This window comes from Strigops habroptila, chromosome 6, assembly GCF_004027225.2.
Source record: "Strigops habroptila isolate Jane chromosome 6, bStrHab1.2.pri, whole genome shotgun sequence".
NCBI lineage: Eukaryota > Metazoa > Chordata > Aves > Psittaciformes > Psittacidae > Strigops > Strigops habroptila.
In genome coordinates, this window is record NC_044282.2 from 62913770 (window position 1) to 62939572 (window position 25803).

Consider the following 25803-nt stretch of genomic DNA (forward strand, 5'->3'; position numbering starts at 1 on the left):
GTCTGATAGTTCAGGCTTTAATATTGGGGTTGTGAATTATTCTAATAGATCACATATGACTAATGTAATTTTCACAGTTTTTGCAAATACCTGTCGCCTGGTCTCTTCTCTCTCCACTTGGACTGTTTGTCTTCAGAATGTGTAACTCTGGCCCAGAAAGATCATTTCCCAGATGTTTACCCCTTCTCGGATAATAGCTGGAAAGAATCAGCAGTGAGAACTTGGAAATCTAAGTAGTGGTTTTGTGGGTTTTTTGTTGGGTTTTTTTTTTTTTTGGTTGGTTGTTTTTGTTGGGTTTTTTTGTGAGCAGGTACCTGACTGTTGAGCTGTTCACCTAATGAAAATTTCCAATCTTTTGCTCCTTTCAGGAAAGGCAAGAGACTTGGAGGAGGTCCTGAGGCAACATTCCTTAGGACATGATTCTCCTGAGAACCATACCTGAAAAATCTGTACAAGACAATTCCCGAGCTTTGGTCAGTCAGGCTTTGTCTGTGTTGTTGATGTGTCCCTGCAGCACTTCATAATCATGGAGAGACCAGTTTCCTTTTCAGATCTCATTTCAAGGACATTGCTGAACAGATAATTCACCCATTTGCTTTGCAGAGAGCATGAAGGGTAATGCTAGCTCCTTTAAAACTTTGGAAGTATATATCTTGGTCAATTAAACTTACGTAGCTGTGAATTATGTATGATAGCATTCTATAACCGCAGTCCATGCAGCTTGAATGACCTCTAAAAAACACTCAAATCCTGACACCTGCAAGGCGTAAGGTGTCTGTAGGGATTGATGTCGTGATAATATGACTTTAAATGTATCTTACCAGACAGCAATGCAGGCCTTAATGTACAGTATTATATGTATAACAAAATATACTTACTGCTTCACTGCTGTAGGTATATTGTATATATGTAGGCATATATACATACCCTGCTTCACTGCTGCCTTCAGGCCTTTCCTTAGCCCCATCTGTGCTACTTGCCCACCCTCTCAAGCGGTGGTGGGGAACAGGAGCATTGGACATTGCTGTATGTTTTCTCTTGCTGGTTGGTAGCACATCTTTGCATCTCCCGTGAAAGCACAGTAGGTGGCTGTTCTCATGGGTTTGGCTGGAACCCATAGGCTTTGGAAGGTAATTGATAAGAGAAATGATGGTTATGGTGTCTCTAGTATCACTCTGTTTTGCCGCTCTGATGTGAGGCAGGTTCCCCAGGTGTTGGACATCACAGGGACTGGTTCCAGCTTTGCAGAGAGATGAGATTTGCTTGGAAGCAGGGGGTTAGGCAGGTGGGATGAGGGACACATGCACCCAAAGCCCAAGGACAAGAAGATCTAGTATTACTGATTTTTTTGGTGCTGCAGAAGATTCAAGTGCCATTGTCTCTTATGTCTTGATAAAATAGACTTTACTAAAAACAATTTAAAAGCTCAAATAACTAATCTACCCCTTGGAGTCCGTCTGTTGTGCAATTTAGAGGGCGCTAGCACTTGAAATAAAGCTGGTACAGTATCTGGCATCATTCAAGATGACAAGCATGTCTTATGTAATGAGGAAACAGAGCACAATAGTTCCAAAAACTCTTCAGCTTGGGCCAGTGTATGAGGATAACTGGAAATTGTGAGTGAACAACATGAATCACACAGGCAGTTTCCCCATGCCCAGCTCTTTGAACACCTGCTGCAGTTTGCAGTGAAGTACAGCTCAAGATAATGCATTGTGAAGAACCTTGGTTGAGAAAATAAGACACTCAATTTGCCTATATTTATTTAATTTTAATTTGAATTTGAGGAAGCTGGAAAAAAAAATCCAGCTTTTACATATCTGAAAAATTGCCATTGAGGTTTATCCATGTTAAAAAAAATAAAATGCAGAAGCGCGTTCATTGAGAGTCTATGGTTTTCTAACATAGGAAAAAATAAGGAAATAAGCCATATTTGCAGATTACTTTATGCAACCATACCTTTATTTTCCTTTTATCAACAGTTAAGGAATAAGGCTTTTTGTGGCTTTTCAGATTAATTTGTTGAGAGATCTTCACCAGGGAATAATTAGTAGGCAATGGACAACTGCTGATCGAAACTGTTAATCACAGAGTGTATATTAAGTGCCAAGACACGACTTTCTTTCCCTTGGTTGACATTTAAGCCTAATGAAATCCTGCCATGTTGCATGAGCGTGAGCTGACTAACTTCCTGCTGTAATTGTAGAATAAATGTTTGGTATTTTTGCCCCCTCTCCACCCTTTTTTTTTCTTTTTTTTTTTTTTTTTAACTTTAAAAAACATATTGAATAAGTTGGTGAATCTGGTGCCAAAAGAATAATATATCATGGTAGTTTTAAGTGAAATTTTACACTGATACTGAATTAAGTTCCTTTCCGCCCCCCCCCCCCCCCCCCCCCCCCCCGGAGTTGACTGAAATTTAGCATCTATCATTAGGACTACATAGTGAAGTAAGGTACTAAATTGTCCTTGAGCCTTCTTACCTTGGGGTGTTAAGTTCCACTATGTTGCTGTCCCTTCTTTATTCTGTTTTATCAAAGGGAGGCCTGTGTAACCAAACTGTGGGGTTTTTTTTCTTTCCACCTTAATTATATTGAAGATCTTTTCTTCTACAACAAATACAATTTGACCTGGAGCATCAGGTTTCAAAGGTAAATGAATTCTTACGGGTTTTATTTAAAGACAACACAACCCCATGCCCCCAGAACCAACATCCCCACAAAAACCCTGGGCAGGAAAAAGGAGCATTATGAATCTGTCAGCCAGCGAAGGAATGCCATATGCTTTCTCCTTCTGAACAAAGAAGTCTTCATTGCCTCAATTGCTCATGGAAAGGTCTTGCTTACTTTGTGTTTTGCAAACAAAATCTCTTTGAATGGAAATGAATTATTTACATGATATTGCTATACATATGTATGTGGCTCTGAGTTTTGCAAACTGAAGGTTGTAGAGTAAAATGTTTAGAATTAATGTTTCCTGTGCTGTGCACCTCTTTAAAAGGTATTGTTAAGTCTAAAGTGTACCTCTCCCTTATGGAATACACTTGTTATGAACAAAAGTCTAACTACTGGTCTTCTAATTTACCAAATATAATCAAACTGTTTCAATTGAAAGATAAAATAATGTTGTTCACAGTAAGTTGCTCTTGTAACAGAAATTCTAGCACAAACAGTGTTTGCCATTTTTGTCTTCAGAATGATTGAGGAGAGTGGGAAGAGGAGGAGGACAATGGCAGAGAAGAGACAGCTGTTCATGGAAATGAGTAAGTAAGAAATGTGAAGATATAATGTCAGTTATTCTTTACTGAGAGCTTCACTTTGATAGTTTTAACAAATCATTTGCATCTTGTTTCTACAAAGCCATTGCCTCATCTAGTGAAAAGCATCCTGGGTGCTCCTGAGCACTGCTCAGGAGGAAAAAACAAGAGGTGGGTCACATTCATTTCTAGGTTTTGTGATGCTCCTTTTTTTAAGGAACATTCACATTCCTCATATATGGCAATATCTGAAGTTTGTGGACAACTATTAAAATAAATAATGATAACAGACAGATCACCTTTTACCTTACAAATAAGAAAGGCACCACAATGCTGGTGTGACTCAGGAGAGAAACAGTTTGAGGGGCTTGGGGGTTTGTTTTTTGCATAGGACCATTCTCTGAAAGAGAGGCTGTCATTGTTACAAAAATCAAATGCCTGTCCAGAGATATAATAGTTTAAAGGAATGAGACACAGCCTTTTACAAAGGTACGTGCAGTTCCTGTCATGCGAGAGCAGTCTTGGATACTATTTCTCCCCAGCTTTGCAGCTTGCTCTGTGTTTGAGTTCATAGCTGGGTCCCTTTGGGCTTGTTCAACATATGGCAGAAGTGAACTCCCATAGTCTGCCTGCCATACACCTTCTCTCCCCTTCTTCTCTGCCTTCTCAGTTTCACTTGAGCAAAGGTGACTGAATTGTGTGTGATATCCTGGGTGAAACCTCATTAGAACCTTTTAAAATGACAATAGTACTTCTCCACTAGAAATGCTTTGAATGATGCATCAGTGTATTATGTTTGTCTCATCACTTTCAAGTGTTCTAGTCATCTTGTGGTCATTTAGTGCAGAGATTGACTTGCTAGTTTTTAGCTTTGGCTAAATCATCAAAAATGTTCAGAATTCTTCTGATTATCTTTATACAAGGTGTCTCTGCAGCTGTGGTCTTGCTGTTCATTATCAGGGAAAGTGCTGGTGCACAGACATTCTGAATCACCTTTCTCTGTGAGGCTCTTCAGCATATCAGTATGAGAAATCTAAGGGCTTCAAGCTTCACCTGTCCTGGGGTGGAATATCTCACTGCAAAGTAGACACACAAATGTTTGCCTTTCTAGGTGAGCTTCATACGCAGAGTTGTGTGATGTGTAAAATCAATGCTTTCAGTGACCATTTGTTGCTGGTCAACATACAAATTTGCTGAAGTGTTTAGATAATTCTTCATGCAAGATAAGAGTAGACCTTGGCATTCCCACGTGCTGGACTTGTTACCCACAGGGATGTGTGTGTTGGTTTTGCGGTACTTATGGAGTGGTCTTATGGGCAAGAATCCTGTGCAAGCTGTTCAAATTTCTCTGAAGTGCAGAATGCATACTGAGTTTACCTTATGGAAGGGTATAAAGAAGATGGAGCTGGACTTTTCTCAGTTCAGTGGCAGGATACCAGGCAGTGTGCACAAACCGAAACACTGCAAATTCCGTCTAATGTGAGAACAAACATTTTTACTGGGAAAGGTTGCTGAGCGAAGTTGTGGAGTCCCCATTGTTGCAGGTACTCAAAACTTGACTAAATACAGTCTTGGGCAGATTGCCGTAGCTGATGCTGGTTGAGCAGGGAGGTTGCGCCAGGCTGATCTCCAGTCATTCTTTCCAGCCTCCACCATTCTGTGATTCTGAGCTACATAGATTGTCTTGAAAACAGACCCCACTTCAGATAGTTTAGAAGAAAGACCTTGTTGAAGCTTTTGTGGTAATGTCATACAGGAAGACAAGAACAGAAGGTTTTGCATGTAGCTGTTAAATGACCTTTTAGATATGTATAAATATATGTATATTTTGTATACATATATTTTACATAGGCTAAGCATTTTGTGAAGTCTCATGGTGTCTGGAAATGCCTTCTGTGGTTTGAAAGACAGAAGTATGCACCCTAACTAAGAGTTCTGAAAAAATGTTGCACAGAAAATACAAAATTACCTATTTTGTGTAGCCTTGGGTCTGAATACTTCAGCTTATGTTACCTGGCCAAGTACATTCCTGAAATATATCTGAGACTAGTTCTCTAAAGATGTTACCGGAAAATAATCCACTTAGGTTTGTTGTACCATACTATCAAGCAAAATGCTTCTTGGATGTTAGCTAGTCTAGTGCCACTCTTAGGTCAGCTGTTGTGGGGAGCCTTTGGAAGTTGGTCAGCCTCCTTGCTGGTCTTGAGAGCATTTTCACCTCCCCTTCTGCATCAGAAATGAAGAGGGATAATCCTTGTACATCTCTTTAGAGACACAGTACCTAGGTCTCTAAGAACAAGCAGATGCTTTGGCACATGTGCAAATGCTTTGGTGTTGTATTTGTGAAATTGCAATGAAATATCTCAGGCAGGAATACTTTCTTAAATTTGCATCAGTGAGTCAGTGGGTGCATACATAAAGGTAATTCAAATTTGGTATTTGCAAGTTGGTTTCTGAATTCAGAATGTAGGAGGGAATAAGTTATCACCTTTGAGCAAGACCCCACCCCCCCGAGTACAGTAATCTGATATCTTCTTTGGAAGGTTGTGGGTTTTGGGTTTTTTTAGGTATCTTTTGGAAGTCTGAATTCTTTAAGTCACAGTCATCCCTGCTTCTCAGTTCCCCATTCATTGAGGCTCTGGCTTTTGAGGGAAAGACAGAGTGCTGCAGATCCTACTTCTGGGCATTCCAGTGAGAATACAAGAGGCACAGGAACCATGTGCATTAATGCCATTGCCCATGTGCGACTGGATGATTTCAGTCTACACCTCAGAGATACGTTGGTAGTAGGTCACAGCCACTGATGCTGTTGAAATGTGAGCCATTTAAAATGCATTTTGGTTTATGATTAATGGGATTGACTTGTTGGCTCCTTCCAAATTAAAATGATCAATACTGGACTTTAAACCAGTGTCATTTATCATCCCCACATGATTTATCATTTCCTCTGGTCAGTTTAGGAGGAACACAGGTCTGTTTGTCAGGGAGTTAACATAACTTTCTGAAATTGCTAAAGTTTGCAATGCTCAGAGTAATTGCTGGAACTGGCAGGTGTGGTACAGACTGGTGACAGCTAATAGCATTCACCTATTCTGCAATGTGGCATTGTCCACATTGTACATCTTGAAGCAGGAGTTTGTTGGTGAAGATATGTTTTTCTTTTATGCTTTTTCTTCTGCTTCTTACCTGATTTGGATCTATTTGGGAAACCCCCCTTTGTCTCTTATCTTCCATGTGCATGTCTTCCAACAGCAGAGCAATCCTCTTCCTTACCTGCTCACCCTTGCTTTTGATTAAGATACTCATACCAGTGTCAAACTAAGGTCAGTTTATAATATGCTGCTGAAAATCACTTTACTGTGAGATATCTAGTGAAAATCTTTGTCAGGCTCATATGACAAAGACGATGTATGTGAAGAAACACTTATACCAGTTTTGAAGTCATTCTCTCAGATAAGCTGACTGTTACAGAGGAAAGAAACACACAAACTTTTTTTTATCCATAGGAGCACAGAATTTTGATGTCATCAGACTTTCAACGTATCGAACAGCCTGTAAACTGCGGTTTGTACAAAAAAGATGTAATCGTAAGTTATAATTACTCTTTACCTTCAAAAATTTCTCATGCATGATTGTTTCAAATATTCTACCCCTGTGAATTTTAAGTGTAGCAAGAGAAAGCAAATGTTTTATTAGACAATGGTAGTTGTTACTTAAACTAAACAGAGATTAAAAAATATAACTAAAAAGAGACAGCAATCTTGGTCCAATACTCTCTAACATCTTCAGTTTTATTCTTTAAAGTTTCAAAAACTTAAAATATGTGGGCCAGCTTGACATTCTTTGGTTGCCCTAAGTATTTGGTGCAGGCAGTCTCGAGCTGTTTGAGGTCCTGTTCCATCACCGTGTACCACAAAGCACCTGACAAGTAGGCACAGGAATGGGTTTGGTGATGCATTAGTCCTGTCACTAGCATTAAAGTGTCTGGATCTGGTCATGGTGCCTTATGTGAAATGTATCAGCTGTGAAGAATTCTTTAAATTTCATACCACACTAGTCAGTGTAAGTTTTGTCATTCTCTTCCACGGGCCTTTGGCCTTGAGTAGCTCACCAAAGCAAAGATATGTATCAAGGGTGAGTAGGTGACACAACTTTGCATTCTGCTACCAGAGTTGAATTGGATACAGCAAAAAGCAGAGCAGAGGAATGTACACAGGAATTGGTCCCTCCTCGCGGAAAAGTGGAGTTAGTGTATGTCTGGTGTGGAGGAGGACAGAACAGTTGAGGAGCCCTGCAGAGGACATGGGCAACTGCACACCGCAAACTGTAGCTCCTCTGTAGCGCCGCTGTCCTCCGCGGGGGTTTGTGTCTTGGAGCTGTGTGGCAGTGCCTGCAGTGTCTTTAGTGTGATGGATGGATTACAGCTTTTTCATTCCTGTGGAGAAGTTTTAGTCTATGTCTGTAATTCATGCTTTTGAATTAAAAATCTCTCTTAATCAGTAGAGAGGTTATCAAGCAATGCTAATTATAGTACACTGCACACTTTGAGCCCAATTTGCTGATGCAATGCATATGCCTCGAGTAACCTTTACCATACACGTAGGTGTAGATGAGGCTGTGCATTTATGGTCTTTGTCTGGACCACAGGGTGATCTGGGGCATATGCTTGGTGTAAATAGCTACCTTGTCTTTTATCATTGTGTGGTATTTATGTGAAAAATGTAAGGACAAGTTTTATTTAAGAAATGTTAAAGGTCACACCTTACTTCAGACCCTTTCTGATGAGTTAAGGAAGTTAACAAAACTTGTGAAGTTAGCAAATCAGTCTGTCCTTTGTAACTGGTGGCTCATGCTCAGTTTGGACTGATGGATTACTGTTGATCCTTAGATGTCTTCTCCCACTATCACGCATACCTTTCAAGCTTTGAAACATTAAAAAATATTATTTAATGTGGTTCTGCAGATTGCTTACTGTGGGTTTGGAAAACATTCTCTCTATGTTGTTAACGCTTCTTAGATAGGTGCTAAGATACGGCAGGGTAATTTAGGGAAATTTGCAGTTCTAGGCCTATGTTTACAAAGTATTATGCTCTGGACTTGGCAACTGGATCAACTGGAAACAGTCACTGGAACATCAAGTTCCTCCTTCAGTACTCAACTACTAGTTAGCATACGGATGTTCAAAATTATTGTAACCAATCTGTAGTGGATTTAGAATGTGGCTGATGTCCTCAAATGACGCTACCTAATTCTGCTAAAACACACTGCATAATGATGGAAAATCGCTTTTCTCCTTTATGAAGTTTTTCTGTCAGAGCACCCAGACCTTGAAGGGTGGAGTAACAGTCCCACAAGGTATCTGGGTACAGCTCTATTATTTTAAACTAGCTGACACAAAATACGAGTATGAATATCAAGAGTCTGTCTCTCACTTTGAATACAAATAAGTAACTGTTCATTCCAAAATAAAAGCTAACGTAGTAATCAGAAATAGTACCATAGAAGTAAGCTTGCATGCTTTACAGTATAGAAGTTAATTTTTTTTCCTTTGTTTTTAGTTCATCTTGTTGATATCTGGAATATGATTGAAGCCTTCCGAGATAATGGCCTTAACACTTTGGATCATAACACAGAGATCAACGTGTCTCGACTAGAAACAATCATTTCATCCATCTACTACCAGCTAAACAAACGCCTTCCTTCTACTCACCAAATCAGTGTAGAGCAATCCATCAGCATCCTCCTCAACTTCATGATAGCAGCATATGACAGGCTAGTAACTCCTCTAGTTGTATTCTTAAACTAATTTTCTCTTTAAGCTAGATGAATGCAGCCAACAACTGCATGTGTCTCTGGCAAACTGTCTGCATGCTGTTTCTCAAGTTCATGGAATTGTGTGTTGTGCACACATACAGATATATTTAATATCATAGTAGTGCCTGCAGAGATTTATGTTGTCACAGCAGTGATGCTTTGTCTTTAAAAACTGCTTTATTAAGAAAGATAGGTTAGTGCCTTCTGGACCTTGCAGACTGCTGTAAGCTGTGTATCTGAACTGAAGACAAAGTAAAACTGTGCTCTGCAGACTATAATAGAACATAATGTTAACCTCATGGTGGTATAGCACTGTTTTAAAAAGCGAATGTGTTTTATTGAACCCTGATCAACAAGACTGTTTTATAATGCTACCTTGTCTTGGCAGTCAGCTTACATCCCCTTCTAACATCCTGTGAGCCCATAAAGGCTAACTCTCATTTCTTGGCTGGAAGAAGCCTGATTCCTTGTTCAGGATCCTGTCTAGGTTTCTCCTTGTATCCAGGTTTATGAGTTTCTTTCTCAGCCTCTTTCTTCAGGGTTTGATCTGCTAATCTTCCTGAGGAGATGTGTCTCTCGGGGTTCTCTGAGTAGCAACTGCAAATCTTCCACTGTCAGTTAGCACTTCTTACTTTTCATCTTAACCTTTCTCACAGCCAGCTATTATTTCAGTCTTATCTTTCTTCTCCCTTTGCCCTCCTGCAGTAGAGAACTGCTTGTGGCCAGGACACTGTGTCACAGAGACTGAGGAGTTTCACCCAAGACAATTTGCAGTGCTGAATATGCCCAATAGTTGTTCTGTTGTGATGTCCAGCCTTTGATCCTTTCCTAATGTAACTTCTTATTGTCACCAAAGGGAACTAGGTTTTCCCCAAATTAGTCCAAGAATTCAGAATAGTCCCCGTCTCACTAAGGAAAGATAAAAACAACACAAAGCTTAGAGCAGGAAGACTGCTATGACAACAGGATTAAATGTGTATTTCCCTGTTGAGTTCTCATCTTCTATTAGCTGTGAGACAAGTTGTAAGGGTTAGCTGATGGTTCTGGTTATTCTGAGACAGGTCACACTAGAAAATACAGAATTTAAGAATAGAAATGGTTATGTTTTGGGGAGGTGGCTCAAAAGATTGAGGCTTTAGTTGAGATATGTTTTTCTCCCTCACTGCCTCCAACCCTGTAAGTTCTGCCTCTTCTGGAACCCAAGCAGCATGCTGGATCTCAGCACAGTACAACAGCTGCTTTTTAGCTTCCTCCAGCTGGCACGTGGGGCTGAGAGAGAAGCTAGGATGCTGCGCTGTTGTGCAGTGAGAGAATCGGGAATAAGCAGAGAGGCAGGGCTGGGGCTCCCCCTCCAGGAGTTCCTCAACATGGCAGACGTTAATTTGAAAAACCCAGAAGTACCCATCTGCACGGGAATGGCAGCGCTGGGGTAGCGATGTGATGGCTTGAATGCGCATAGTGCATTCAGCTTCTTACAACACGGTGCTGTTGGTAACATCACCAACATTCCACCAAATAGGTGCAGGAATCAAAGATTTGACTAGCCTCTTCCCCATGGAAATCTTTGAGTTACAGCTTCTAAGTATGAAAACACCCACAGTGAACACTTAACTGGGACCCATAGAACAACCCTGACCATAGTGCAGAAATGGATTGTACTGCATCATTGGTGCGTTAGGGACGAACAGCTGTGGTATGATGTTCTTCCCTGCTTTCTCCTGGAGAGCTCTGCATGGGTGTTTGACAGTTTGTTCCTGGTCTGCTTTTCCCAATAGCCTCTCAAGGCTTTCCAAGGTCCCTGACCCATTACTGGCACCCCAGAGCTCTTTCTCTGACCCCGTTTGGCTGTGTCAGAGCCGTATTTGTTATTTCATCATTTCTAGAAATGGCATTTAATTTGTCAAACTTCTTTTTTCATTTTAAATTGCAGCTATCGTACCACACTGTGTGCTGGTAGTAAAGCAGTGTGCAGTAAGGGGGAGGGAGAGGATGAACAACAAAAAAGTGGGGAAGTGAGTTGGCGAGCAAGGTGTGTGGAGGAATGTGGTTAGGAGGAGCCTCATAGTCAGCACAGCATAGCTGGAAGGGGCTCACTTCAAGCATATGTAAGGAAATGCCTGCAGATCAGTGCTGAGCAGAAAGCTCTTGTGCCTTTTCTGGGCAATCAGCATGACTGGGTGCCTCTCTGAAGTGGCTGTACATTGTGTGCAGCGTGGAGAACAAACAGGAGGAAATAGAAGTCTGATTCCTCTTGAGAGGACATGGTGGGAGAGCTGACGCCACTGGAGTGCTGCAGTGGTTTCTTTCAGAGGGACAGACGAGGCGGGGAGTTGCCCTTTACATTGGAGATTGGCTGGAGTGTGTGGAACTCTGCCTGGAGATGAATGATGAGCCAGCTGGGAGCTGGAGTCTGGATCAGTGGGAAGAGTGACGTGGACATTGTTCCTGTGGGTGTCTGCTACAGACCACCTGGTCAGGAAGATATAGAGGACGATGCTTCCTTCAGGCAACTTGAAGAAGCCTCACAGGCCCAGTCTTTTTTAAACAAGTCTCTCAGTTCTGTTTCAAATCCTCAGAACTCCTAATTGTTCTAGGAGTTTCAAAATCATATTGAAAGTTTTGCCCTTTTTCATTTCCATGGGGAATTCAGCAGATTGAATAGCATTGGTACAAAAATCAATTTTTGGCATGTTGCTTATAACACCTCTACCAGATTGCAGAGGGAGGAGTTTTGGGGTTTTTCTTGATTTATAAGCGGAATGTCAGCAGAAGCAGGCCTAATATCCGAAGGCACCATATAATACCTTTGCAAGGGTAAGTCTGTGTCCTGAGAGGAGATACTGATGACTTCAGTAACTTCTTTTTCCTGGAAATGAATTCAAAACTGAACTTTCATTTGGAAGAAAACGAATGTCTATTAAAAAGAAAAGGAGGGGGCTGAGACTATAACTTAAGGAGATTTGAATTAACTAGTAAGATTTGCTTAGATAAAAGTGGAGGTCAAGGATTGAAGAATGATTAAAAGGGGACTGGATACCAACAAAGTTTAGGCCTTTCAATCACTATTCCTCTCCACAGCTTTTCCTGCAATTTTAGCTCTAGGAGGTTGCCTGTCCTCTGCAGAGGGAATATTGGAAAGATACTTTGAGTCTGTATTAGAGAAATAGTATGTTATATTTCAGGCACTTCTCAGCCTGAGAAGGGTTGAGAGCCTTTCCCTCACCATGGAGTGTGAATTGTTAGCAGAAGATAATATTTGCATATTAACTTTGAGTGTGAAAGGGGGAAAAATGTTGTTTGGTTGCTTCCTGATGTCTCCATCTGGTTGCTCATCTGTCACTGACATTAGACCTTGTCACTACTTCAGTACCAGGAGCCAATATTTACTTTGAATAATTCTAATTGTAACCCTTTCCAAGTGCTAGTCGTCCAAGTGCAAATGTTAAATATGCATTTCATTTCTACTGAGAAGTAGTCTGGAGTTTTTCTACATCCCTTCTAACACCCATCATGTATTTTTCCTATCATCATATTTTCCATGATAGTACAAATTATCCATCCAATACAGTTAATTACAGTTCATTATAGAATCACAGACTGGTTTGGGTTGGAAGGTACCTTAAAGCTCATCCAGTTCCAACCCCCTGCCATGGGGCAGGAGCACCTTCCACTAGACCAGGTTGCTCCAAGCCCAGTCCAACCTGACCTTGAACGCTGCCAGGGATGGGGCAGCAACAGCTTCTCTGGGCATGCTGTGCCAGGGCCTCACCACCCTCACAGGGAAGAAGTAGTTACTTGAACCTATTTTAATTCTTTTTCTCCTTTTACACATGACTTTAACTTTCTTGGTGGTTCATCAGTCTGCCCCGCTGTTGCTATTTATGGTTAAGGATAATGACAGCATGTTTCTCTGGCACTAAGTTGTTCAGAATTCCAACAGCTCTTACCCATGTTTACACTCATTTTTTTTGCCCTACGCACCACTAAACCAATGTTCAGCTGGCTTCACAGTAACAGTGGATTTACACCAAGATCACCACTCTGTGGCTGTTGCAATATCATAGAGTGGAGTTTTTCTGACTCCTATCTTTAATACTGTGAACGTCAGTAGTTCAGGAGATAGGGAGGGAGGATGCACACTTCCTGGGCCAGCACTGAGCATCGACTGTGCTGTGCTTCACTCCAGCAAGCCTCCTTCTGTGATTCATGTGGCTTAATGCGCTCATAATTTCATCCTCATCTTCCTTCCTGTTAACAGGAAGAATACATGTTCCTGTTTTACATATCGTACCGTGCTGAATGGGCTTTTGCATACTTTCCATAGAGACAAATTCATTTTCTCTTGCTGATACTAGAAGATGATTCTCCCAAATGTGCCATCTGTTCTGATAGCACAGCAGCTTTATTAAATTAAAACAAAGCAATGTTCACATTATTCCTGTTCTACGTGGTATAGGATTCAGGATATCATATGACTTCTCCATTAGCTATCAATTACTGGACTATTTTTAGAATGAAATGTGTATTTGAACATCAGAGTTTAGATCAAGGAGAGAAAATTTAAAGCAACTAACAAAGGGTAACAGAGGAAATGGAGATGTTTTACAGTGAACAAGTGTGTTTTATTGAAAAAAAAAAAGTTAGCTTTTTCAGAGGTCAGGTAGGAGATGCACAAGACCAACACTAGTCTCTATCCATGCATTTTTCATAATCCTGCAAGAAAACTTGATTTTTGATTAGACACTTGTTAACTGTTCCAATCTATTAAAAATGCTAGTGTGGTCACTGTTTTAAAGTTATATTAAACAGTTTTGGCATATCTTAGTAGTTAATGGAGGACATTTATGCATTTCCTTCCTAGAAGTCAAGTATTTTTGTTACTTCTCATTCTCTGTAGCAATTACTTACCATGGTTTATTTTTTTCCACAGCGAGGGCCATGGGAAACTGACGGTATTTTTGGTGAAAGCCATGTTAGCAACTATGTGTGGTGGGAAAATACTGGACAAACTCAGATGTAAGTATTCTAAAGAAAATAAAACCGATTATGAAATATTTTGTTTCCATGACTGCCCACGTTTTATTGTATTAAGCTTTGAAAGGTAACTGGGTTTTCTTACTCAGCAGTCTTTATACTGAAATTAGCTTGCTGTAGTAATGATTTTGTCACACATGCCATCTGCTGGCCACAGAACATACCGAGTTACTGAGTAGGCTTTACACGTACATTTGGTTATTTTAGGTTGCTTGAGCACTTCTGTAAGTGTAAAACTTCAGGTCTCATTTTTCTGATAGTAATGTCAAATTTGTTGCTGTTTACACAGTTTTGAGGATGCTGATTTCTGTATATCTTCTGCTTCACCTTAGGCACTTTCTGCATCTTCTCATTCTGTAACTCCAGCTTCTTAGCTCTTTTTTAACTCTTTTTTTAATTCTTCTTTCATCAATCTTTCTTCTTTTTTTTTTTTTTTCATGTTCCACGAGCCTTCTGCTCTATCAGTAGAGAATCAGTGATATCCATAAACATGGGGTTTGTCCTTTAGGAGTAGTTCTTGTTCTTTCTTTCCAGTGGTAAGGTATATTGTGGTTCTGGGTCGTTTTTGCTTTTCGTTTCCACCCTGAAAAGCTGGGATGTTAATCTCGCTGTCAGTGCCAGATTTTACTCTTCAGGTCTTGTCATTTTCACTTCACCCTAAATTCCCTTCATGAAAGTTGTCTTGTATTAATTTGTTCCTCCTAATCTCTATGGCTGTCATTTACTGTAAATAAGTCTTCAGAGTTTTCTGCACTATTAAGCTTCTTTATTATATTTGCTTTAAAACTAGCAAATGTGAAATAGTAGTGTGCTGAATGAAACTACATGACAGGGTCTGAAAAATAGTGAGAAACTGCATGCACATATTTAAAAAGCTGCAGGTGACTAGACATTAGTGTTAAAAAAAGGGGGCAGGCATATATGACAGAGGATATTTAAGACTACTTAAGCATTTGTAACAAATGCATTACCTCTGTAAAATATGCAAGATCAAATACTGAGGAAAAAGACAGAGACTGCATTTCCTCAGTGAAAGATTACATTTTTGATTCAATTAGGATGAGATTTGAGGAGCTGACAGTAGATAAACAATTCAGGCCTGGGACAGAAAAGGGGCATTATTGCTAGAATTAGCAAGATGGTACTGAAACACATCAAGAAAAGGGCAGTGTTACCTTTTAGTGGAAAAGACAATTAACCACTGGAATGAAATGTTACACAAATTGGCAAAGTTTTGATGTTTTTGGACAAAGACCTAGATATTGTTCTGGAAGTTACATTAAGCCTCAAGTAAATGATTCAAAAGGTAGCTTAAGGACACCTCATTTAATAGTGACACCTATTTAACGGTTGTGTCTAGTTTTAGAATTTGTGCATTTAATGTACTGTTCTCTGTCTTTTCATAATGTCTTCTTTTCTTCAAAGCATTTGAAACTTCCTTTTTTTCTTTCTTTCTTGTTCTGTTGGCTCCCATTTCCTTTGCCGCTGTAACTTTCTTCCTTAGAAAAATTCCCAACTGGTGTTCATACGCATTGGAGGAAAGGCTTGTGACTACTTTCACTGAACAGTGCTGCTTCTTACAGCTTTGTTCTGTTCTGGTTGTTGTGCCTGTTACTTATTCTTTCTTGCATCTTACCAGCTAACCTTTAGTTTCCAGTGTACTTCTGGGATCTTTCCCTCAGTATCAGCCATCTCTTTTTTCTTGGCGCACTTCTCTTTGGATGTGCAGCATCATTTTCAAAGAGCATGTGGCTTCAATGTGTTTTGGCCTGTAACACTCCCACTCATTGCCCTGCGGCATACATTGGTGTATGACCAATGGTGAGCATTCTCAGGTGCTTCCATGGTTTCTAATACATCCATAACCCTTGCATCTTTCCTGCCACATGGATCTCCATACTCTATCTCCACAGAGACAGCAGACTGTAGGATCTTGCCTAGCACACTCAAACACTGGTGTGCTGCCCCCAGGCTTATCTCTAGTGAGGCTGGTTTTATCCCTTTCCCCCTTCAAATCTAGTTTAAAGCTCTTTCAGGGAGTCCTGCTAAATCCTTTTCCCCCTTGGAGACAGCAGGACTGGTATTGGGTAAACTGACCCATGATCAAACCCCCAAATTCTGCCAAGCAGCTAGATAGAGCAGGATTCCTCAACCTGGAAAGAAAAATGGTGCTGGAAGGATAGTGTTCTATAAAATCGTGAGCAGCGTGTTGGTGAAGAGAAAACAGCTGTTCCGTTCTCCTTCCAGTACAAGAACTAAAGGGCAAATCAGCAGTGACAAATTGAAACAGCAAAAGCCCTTCTTTAAACTTTACCAAAGCAGGTTGTCAGTATCAGAGATTTACCCTGCTCGCTTACTGCTTAAACTGATTTCACTGATGGCAAATTCATTTAAAGTTGCTGAATGCAAGTACTCAGTGAGTGGAGGAATGTTCTGGGAAATGTGCTTGCCTGAGCTATCTGCTGTTGGGATAAACAGGTTTTTGATCTGCTCTGCCTCAGCTGTCCTCATTCTTTATTTCTTCTGATCATTATGAATATGCTGTCTTGTTGTTTTCCCTTTTCTGTCTTTCCCACCTCTCTCTGATTGCTGACCCATTTCATCACCAGACTCCTTCTGTTTCCAGTTTACTTGTTCCCCTGATTCCACCCCCGCTCCTGCGCTTGCTTCCACTCCTTTTCCCAAGCACGCTGCAGCTCCAGCTCAGCTGGAGCGTGAGGCTTTCTGGAAATTGTAATTTTTTTTTTTTTCTCATCTCATCATTTATGAGTGATAGTAACTTGGTCCCTGTACTTGCATATGTACAGGCTTGGGTTTTTTTAAATTCTAGAAATGTGAACAAATGGAGTGTTTTTCAGTCCACACAGTGTCTGACAGCACATATGAAAAGGGAGTTGTTCAATGCAACCACTTTGCTGTCTCTGGAAAAGATTATTTCCCATGACATGGTACTCCTTGCAAATTTCCTTCATGTGGCATGCAAGGTAGGAGTTGTAAAGCCAGCCTGTTGCTGTGGACTTCATGATTTTTACCAGAGGCTTTTCAGCCTGAGAAGTGCCGCGTAAAAATGTCAGATTTTATGGCTTCAAATGACTTCATTTTGGCATGCAAGTAGATTCATTGTGAAATAATTAGTGCTTCCTTCTGTGTCATTTCTGCAAATAAATTGCAAACAGAACTTTCCATAAATCAGGACTCCGTCCTGCTCATTTTGAGGGCTGTCTGACTTCTCTAATGACTGGCTCTACCTGTGGAGTGCTCCTGGGCTCCCTTGCCTCACCAGCTTCTATTTCCCACTCGCCATCTAGTGCTAGATCAGCCTTTAGTGTTTACTGAAGTTCACCAAAAAATTCATACAACAAAATATGCTAAATACTAGGTTTCACATAATAAAGGTCCTGAAAGCTAATCTGCTGTAGGTGAATTAGCCCGATTGTGGGGTTTTGATTTTGAAGAGAGAGTATTTTGTTTGGAGGAGTGAGGTGAAAGAGGATTTATTTGTTTTGGTCCTAATCAGTGGACCAAAGTAGTAGGAGTAGTAATAATATGTGGTCTGTTGTGGTATCACATCTATTCAAAGAAAAGCAGCTCAGCACATGATTTTGTACTATTGGAGCAAGTCCAGAGAAGGCCACAAAGATGCTCTGAGGGCTTGAGCACCTCTGACACAGGCTGAGAGAGCTGCGCTTGTTCAGCCTGGAGAAGAGAAGGCTCCAGGGAGACCTTTGAGCAGCTTCCAGTGCCTAAAGGGGCTGACAAGAAAACTGGAGAGGTGCTTTTGACAAAGGCCTGTAGGGATAGGACAGGAGGGAATGGCTTTAAACTGACAGAGGGGAGATTAAGAAGAGATCTTAGGCAGAAGTTGTTCCCTGTGAGGGTGGTGTGGCCCTGGCACAGGGTGCCCAGAGAAGCTGTGGCTGCCCCATCCCTGGCAGTGTTCAAGGCCAGGTTGGATGGGGCTTGGAGCAACCTGCTCTAGTGGAAGGTGTCCCTGCCTGTGGCAGTGGGGTTGGAACTAGATGAACTTTAAGGTCCTTTCCAACCCAAACTATTCTACGATTCTATGGTTTTATACAGGATTTCTTACATCTCATTTTGTTACAACGAATTTTAGGAGTTGCCACCACACCTGCTGATCTGGTAGAGGTAAGGCTGTTGCAGCCCACCAGTGGCCAGGGTGGGTATGAGTTTCCAGTTGGAACACGCACATGCAGCCATACGGATTAACAGACAGAAAATACCCATGTGAACACAAACAGGACCAGAGACCTGGTTCTGTTCCCCCCTCTGTCTGGTCAGGATGAAAGCTTGTCAGTGGCATAAATATATACATACCTGTACATGCCTGTAGAATATGGATCCCTTCAATGACTGGCCACAGATGCTCATCTATCTAGTAGCCAATCCTTGGAGCCTCTTGTGTCCTCTGGTCTCTCCAGTGTCTGTCCCAGACTTCTGAGCTCTCTGATACCTAGCTCTCCAATTCTGATTGTGCAATTTTCCTCTAAAAGCATCTTCATTATCTCCTTAGAAGTGTTTGGGTGGTGTTATTCTCAGTGTCTTATCTTCTATAGGCTGAACAGTTGCTGTTTCCTTAGGCTGTCCTCGGAGGACAAGTACTCCAGCATGCTGACCATCCTTGTAGCCCTCTACAGAGCTCACTTCAGTTGGTATTTCATATTCTGTGTCTTTCATATTCTGTGATTCTCAACAATTCTCTGATGCTGGGGGATTTCTGAACTGGACACAGTGCCTAAAACGGGTCTAACACGTGCTGCATGGAGGAGAATAATCACTTCCCTCTACTAGCTGAGCTCCTGTTCATACAGCCAAGGATGTTGTTAGCCACCTTTGCTGCTCGTTATCACTGCTGGCTCATGGTCAGGTTGTGACCTCAAAACCCACAAGGACCTTTACAGCAGAGCTGCTCCCCAGCCTGGATTGCTGCCAGAGTCCCTTCCTTCCCACCAGCAGGGCTCTCTGTTTGTCCTTTTGGACTTCACACAGTCCCTGCCGGCCCATTCCTCCAGCCGTTCCAGGTCCTGCTGGTTGGCAGCCTTCATTCTCAAGGGTATATCACCTGCTCTTCCGAGTTTGGCACCATTTGTGAGCTCAACAAGCATGCACAGATGTTACTGACAGACATGGGGAGCAGGACATGTCCCAGGACAGATTCTAGCAGTAGTCCATTTGTTATTGGCCTCCATGTAGAATCTGGCCCATTGTCCACTACTCTCCAAATCTGATCATCCAGTGAGCTACTTGCCCATGCAGACTGTGACATCCCAGGTTGGATACTGGAATATTGTGGGGAATAGAAAGTAAAAAGCCTTACTCAAGTTGAGATGAATGATATCTACAAATTCAGGTATCGCAGAAGACAATGGATTTGGTCAGGTGTCATTTAGCCTCGGTAGATCCATACCGACAGATCCCGGGCAGCTTTTCTTTCGTGCACACAGGAATGTGCACCAAGATTTGGTCCATAATTTTCCTAGGAACTGAAGCAGGGCTGACTGGCCTCTGTTTCCTAAGATTGTCCTTTTGACCTTAATACATGCTTGGATTAATGCCAGTAAAACTGCACACACACCACACGCCCCCCAAAAAGCACAGTCGAATTGATTCATCTCTTAAGTATATTTTCTTGGCTTTTGCTGATATTAAACCTAGTATTTAACAAGTATTTTATGAATTTGTATGACAAACATGGACAACTTCATAGGAATTTTGTGACACAGGATACACTCATGGTTAAGATCCTGGAAGATGAGGGTGCCAGGGTGTTGTCACTTTGTTTTTGGTGGAGCCATGACCGGAAACCTCTGAAAGCATCAGGCAAATGCCTTGACTGTAAAGCACAGACAGTCAACTTTGGTGGTTATGAGCAGCTGAGGAGAGGTTCTGGAGGGAACTGCTGGGCAGGTTTGACATGGTATTGTGAGCTCTGTGTTTAGCATAAAAGTTTTACTACAAGCATTTGAAAAAAGGAAATAGTTGCACAAGTGCAATTTTACATTTGTATTTTGGGGACTGAGCAGTGGGGTTTGTAATTCTAAATTTATTATTCTCTCCATTTAAAAAAAATTTTTATATCATAATAGGATTCAACTGAAATTGTATATGAGAATTGTAGTACCTCATCATTGGGAAACTCTGTTAGCACCTACCTGTTGCAACCCTGAAGGAGCTCTTGAGAAATGACGCTGTTACTCTCTGGATTGCTTCAGGTTTTCTATTTGAGGGTAATTTACTGCCCCTTTAAAGGGCAGATGACTTTATAGCCTACTAATCTTTATCTTTTCCAATTTCCCTGCTAATTTCCCATGTGGAAGTGCCCCACGTAGATTAGTTTAACTTCACTTTGACTATAAAACCACTTTTTTATGACTGTGAGATATAGGTTAGTGGGCTTTGGTTTGGTTTTTTCTTTTTAATTTAGCCTTGATAAAGCTTGTTCTATTTTATCTCATTTTCAGTTTGTTTCCATAGCTTTAATTTTCCATAGCTTTCTTTTTAAAATCATTTAAATTTTGCATTCTGCTCAGTCCACATTAATAGACCGTGAATACCCAGCAGATTTCTGTCCTTTGCTAAACACAAGTGCTGTCAGGTTCCAGTCTGGATCTACCAGTCTCACCTTGACTGATTCATTACCAGACCTTCAGATTTTGGGGTTGGGGTTGTCTCATCTGGAACGGATTGGGATTTGGGAAGTTTGCCTTGCTGATCAGGTTTAGTTGCTGCCATAGTTTTCATGTGTGTGCATTTTGAGCCTGACTTTTCTTTCACATTCAGTTTTTGGGTTAAATTTAACTTTTCTGCCTGGCCTAATTTTTTAAAATACAGTGTTCCCCTCCTGACACCCTTTTTTCCTTTTTTTTTTCCTGTTTTTCTTTTTCCTTTTTCCCCCTACCTTTTTCCCTACTGTTTTCCCCTTCCCTTTTTCCTTTCTCCCTGTCCCTCCCCCCATTATTTCTAATATGGCTCATCAGATTATTCTACAAGATTATTCAAACCCTCACTTCAGGCTTGTCTGTTTAGCCAGTGATACCAATTCCAGATAGCTTTAACAACCTTAACTTGGATATTGTAGGCTTCTTTGTGAGCTCATTCATTCAGGAGACTGGAATACTTTCTCTAGTTCACTAGAAATTGTTTCTGAAATAGTTGGGTTTTTTTACGGACCTAGTTTTGATCACTTAAATTAAGCTTATTTTCTGTCAACATCCCTTTTTTGATGTGTAATTACTGCTGGTGTGTCAAATAACCTCAGAGATGATTCAGTGCTAGTGAAGAATTCTGGTATCTGTCACATCTTGGAAAAATTTAGGTCTTACTAATATTAGTGCTGCTATTAGAGAAATCTTCCTTTATAGCATAATATGACTCCAAGGTGTATCAGTTTTGCTGTTTGAGAGATCTGTCTTTTCCAAAGAGATTTTTGATCCCAGGACAGTTAGGCTGTATCTATAGGCAGCTGTCCCAATATTTTATGTGACATAATTTTCTTATCATGCTATCTGCACACCTTGTTCTGTATTTTTGCCTTTGCTGGGGGCTTTGGGCTGGTCATGTGGAGCAGAGGGGCTGGAGGAGCTGAGCTCTGTGCAGTCAGGGACGGCTCAGGGACTCCCTCCATCCCCATGCCCACAGCTGGAACATGGCATGGGGGGGAAACTTGCCAAACCCCCTCCTCCCTGCTGCTGGATGTGACTGCTCTCCCTCTCTTTTTTTTCCATATATGCACAAGACTGCCGAACACCTTGCTCAACCCTTTTTCTGGTTTCAGAAATATGTTTAGCCCCATAGAGCTAATTAAAAAGCATACCTTGTCTCATACCACCCATTCTTCTTGTCACAGAGTCATAGAATCACAGAATAGTTTGGTCTGGATGGGAACTTAAAGACCATCTTGTTCCAACTCCCCTGCCATGGGCAGGGGCAACTTCCACTAGACCAGGTTGCTCCAAGCCCCATCCAGCCTGGCTTTGAATGTTTCCAGGGATGGGGCAGCCACAGCTTCCCTGGGCAACCTTTGCCAGGGTCTCACCACCCTCACAGGGAAGAACTTCTTCCTAAGATCTAATTTAAATCTACCCTCTTTCAGCTTAATTCTTGTGTAAGAACAGAAGTTCTTGTTCTAGCTCTCCAGTGTGCTCAGTGTCTCTGGTACAAAACTCAACCCAATTTCCTCTCTCCCTGGCTCAGGCACCTTGCTGGGGTCTCTCAGCTGGGGATGGAGGTCAGGGTACCCCAGTTCTCACCACATCTGTCCCACACTGCAGCACTGGAACTCAGCCTGGCAGTGGCATGCACCCAGCTTACCAGGGGCTTTGCCAGTTTGGACTTTGTAATTCTCACTACTTCTTTTAATTCTATGAGAGCTCTAGGAGGATTTTTAGTTTTATTTTGAAGGTGTAAGCTTGAAGATACCGTGTTCTGTAACTTTTATACTGCCTCCTCGCTTCTGCTTACTTTTTTTCTTTTTCTTCTTTTTTTCTTTCTTTCCTTGCTGTTATTGTTAATGTAACAGCAGAATCTTGTCTCAAACTGGGTGGGATGGGATGGAGGAAAGAGATTTATATCACAGCATGTTTGAATATGTTCATTTTATAAATTTCATCTTGATAGCAATTCATAAGAAATTATATTCAGAATAAACCAAAAAGAAATTTCTTGGGGTTTAAATGGATTGAAATAATTATCTTTTTCTGTAGTAAGCATGTATTTACTGTGGGGTTTTATTATATTTTCTTACAGATATTTTCTCTCAAATATCAGATTCAAATGGACTAATGATATTTACAAAGTTTGATCAGTTTTTGAAAGAAGTTCTAAAACTTCCAACCGCTGTGTTTGAGGGGCCTTCTTTTGGATACACAGAGCATTCTGTTCGGACCTGTTTCCCACAACAAGTAAGCATTAACCACCCAGGATTTCAGTATTGTGCATTAAGCTGGAGCTTTAAAGGCCACTGCCTGGGTGATTTGGATGGGAGGTTTGGAGGGAGAGGGTGGTAATACATACTGTATCACCTGAGCAATTTTAAGACAGTCCGAGTAATGAAAAGTAGGATGTCTGAGTGTTAGACAACTAAATGATTTTGCATAATTTTGGTTGTTCCCCCTCCTTGAAGGGACACTTCAGTTCCGCATCAGAACAGCAAGAGTGATCGCTTTCTTTTCTAAAACATGAAACACAGCATTTTTACTATTTTCCCTTGATTATTTAATAAGCTTTCTTAGTGTTTTAAGAGTGTTAGTTTCAACAAATCACTTGCTATGTGGTTGGGTACAACATAAATACATTGTGTACATATAGTTTATTTTTAAATCAATTTTACTGTTATTGGTATAGCTGTTTTTTCCAAAATATTTCCATTACAGCTGATGTTTGGAGTAGATGTTATAGTAATGATCTTAAAGAGCTTTTTAGTTCTTTGTTCATTCATTGTAATTTAATCATTCCAAGGATTTGTTTCTAATTTGAAATAATGTAAATAGTATAAATAATCCTTAAATCAACTTTAAGCATGAACCTACATAATCGTAAGCCTAAAATGTTTAGATTCTGGTCATGGTTATGTTCTGGAAGAAATATTTCTGAAGTATTTAGATTCAGAGTTTATAGTCACTTTTGTGAAACTTAAGTTAATCAGTAATTAGAATATTTGAAATACAACACAGTAGGGAACAGCTTTGATTTAGGAAATGATGAGGACTGGGAGTTACTGAGTTGAGAGTTTTGTTTTATCAATAGTGCAATTAATAAATACTTATTTCTGTTTCCATATTGGCTGAGGGATTTGTGGGCCATACTTGTTCGCATGGGTATGCCACCCTTTCTGATCTGATCAAATGAAGTTTCACGTAAGTGGCACTGCTTTTGAATGTAGAGCCTCAGCCTCACTATGTGGCTATAGAAGTCAGACATTGGATTCTAAGCCCTACATGGTCTGTCCATGTCTGCAAAAGGAACGGGGATGGCATTTTGTTTTGTTCAGAAGCCTGGATTCTGGAAGTGACATTTCTTACCCCTAAAGAAAGGCTGGTATAGCTCCCTAGGCTTGGACAGTTGGCTAAGATGTCTAAGATAGTTGATGCAAATCTCGCTACTGTAGCCAAGTAAGGTATAGTAAGTGCCCGTGAACATGAGCCAGCAGTGTGCCCAGGTGGCCAAGAAGGCCAAGAGCATCCTGGCCTGTATCAGCAATAGTGTGGCAGCAGGGCCAGGGGAGTGATCATCCCCCTGTACTGAGCACTGGTGAGGCCGTACCTCAAATCCTGTGTTCAGTTCTGAGCCCCTCACTACAAGAGAGACATTGAGGTGCTGGTGCAGGTCCAGAGAAGGGCAATGAAACTGGTGAAGGGTCTGGAGAACAAATGTGATGAAGAATGGCTGAGGGAACTGGGGGTGCTCAGCCTGGAGAATTGGAGGCTCAGGGGAGAGCTTATTGCTCTCTACAACTACCTGAAAGGAGGTTGTAGTGAGGTGGGGGTCGGTCTCCTCTCCCAAGTCACAAGTGATAGAATGAGAGGAAAGTTGCACCAGGGAAGGTTTAGATTGGATATGAGGAAAAATTTCTTCCCCAAAAGGGTTGTCAAGTACTGGAACAGGCTGCCCAGGGAAGTGTTGGAGTCCCTGGAGCTATTTAACAGACGTGTAAATGTGGCACTTATGGGCATGGTTTAGTGGTGGGCTTGGCAGTGCTGGATTAATGGTTGGGCTTGATGATCTTAAAGGTCTTTTCCAACCTAAACAGTTATACAATTCTGATTTGCATGTGGCTTGCCGTGTCTTGGCATGTCTTGGCACGCTTTGTCTCCCACGAACAATAAAGCTAATTCTTCATATTGATTTCCTTCTAGAAATTCCTCTGCTCTAATTTTATTCAGCAAAACAAAATCCCCCATGTAAGGCCAGGTTTGTAGAGAGTGGTAATGTTGTTATTTTTTTAATTAATCCAGATATACACTGTACCCCAAGACAATTCTTTCATTTATTGGAAAACTTTGAAACAAGTCCTGGGAAGTAGATGGATAATCTGTCTTAGAATTAATTAGAATTAGAATTTTTTTATGCCTCCCAGATCTGAAAACAAGCTTCCCAGAGGTACTTTTGTGTTATTCTCCTTTTACAGTCTATGATTTTGCTCCAGATGGCATTGGTAAAGCTGTGGGGTTTCAGACTTCAGCATGTACATGACAAACATATAAGCTACATTTGCAGCAGTGACTAAACACTGCCTTGAGCTGTCCTGTGGTGCTAAGGCCAATTGGAATTGTCTAACCACATCCATGTTACTAAACTCTCTTATTCCCTCAAGCAGGGTGGTTACATGGAAACTGTTTATTAAAAATGATTCCTATCTGATACTAACACCTGATCTGGATACTGGAATCATTTGGGAGAATGAGTGGTTAAGCTAGGTACAGGGTTAATAACATCAAAGTGTGCAAGATTTGAGTTTCAGTGCCAGGAATATTCCCTAGTGTTACTTAAGCTACCAAGAGGCAAATCCTTCCTGGCCAGCTGTGGTTCCTGGCTACCCATGGAGGTCTTGGTTCTGGGAGATGCTTTTTCCAGGTGCCAAAGGCTAATAATTTTCTGCTGTCTGAGTGGTGAAAGGGCAGATAGGCGAAGAAATGTTGGTGATTGTATACCCTACACAACCGTTTTGTTTCTTGGGTCACAGA

The 25803-nt window shown here is 41.1% G+C and overlaps 1 protein-coding gene across 9 annotated transcripts in view; it reads left to right on the forward strand.

Annotated features, from left to right (window-relative positions):
- The window catches only part of DTNB (dystrobrevin beta), a 196097-nt gene that overhangs the window by 15324 nt on the left and 154970 nt on the right, over positions 1-25803 (forward strand). For 7 of the 9 annotated variants that reach the window (XM_030491008.1, XM_030491010.1, XM_030491011.1 and 4 more), the window contains exons 3-7: positions 3195-3262; positions 6763-6843; positions 8815-9028; positions 14001-14086; positions 22868-23022. In XM_030491008.1, the coding sequence (XP_030346868.1) occupies positions 3196-3262; positions 6763-6843; positions 8815-9028; positions 14001-14086; positions 22868-23022 (603 nt within the window). In that variant the 5' untranslated portion in view covers position 3195. Of the gene's footprint in view, positions 1-381; positions 474-3194; positions 3263-6762; positions 6844-8814; positions 9029-14000; positions 14087-22867; positions 23023-25803 lie in introns of those variants that run through there. The other 2 variants (XM_030491009.1, XM_030491014.1) reach the window with 2 other exon arrangements.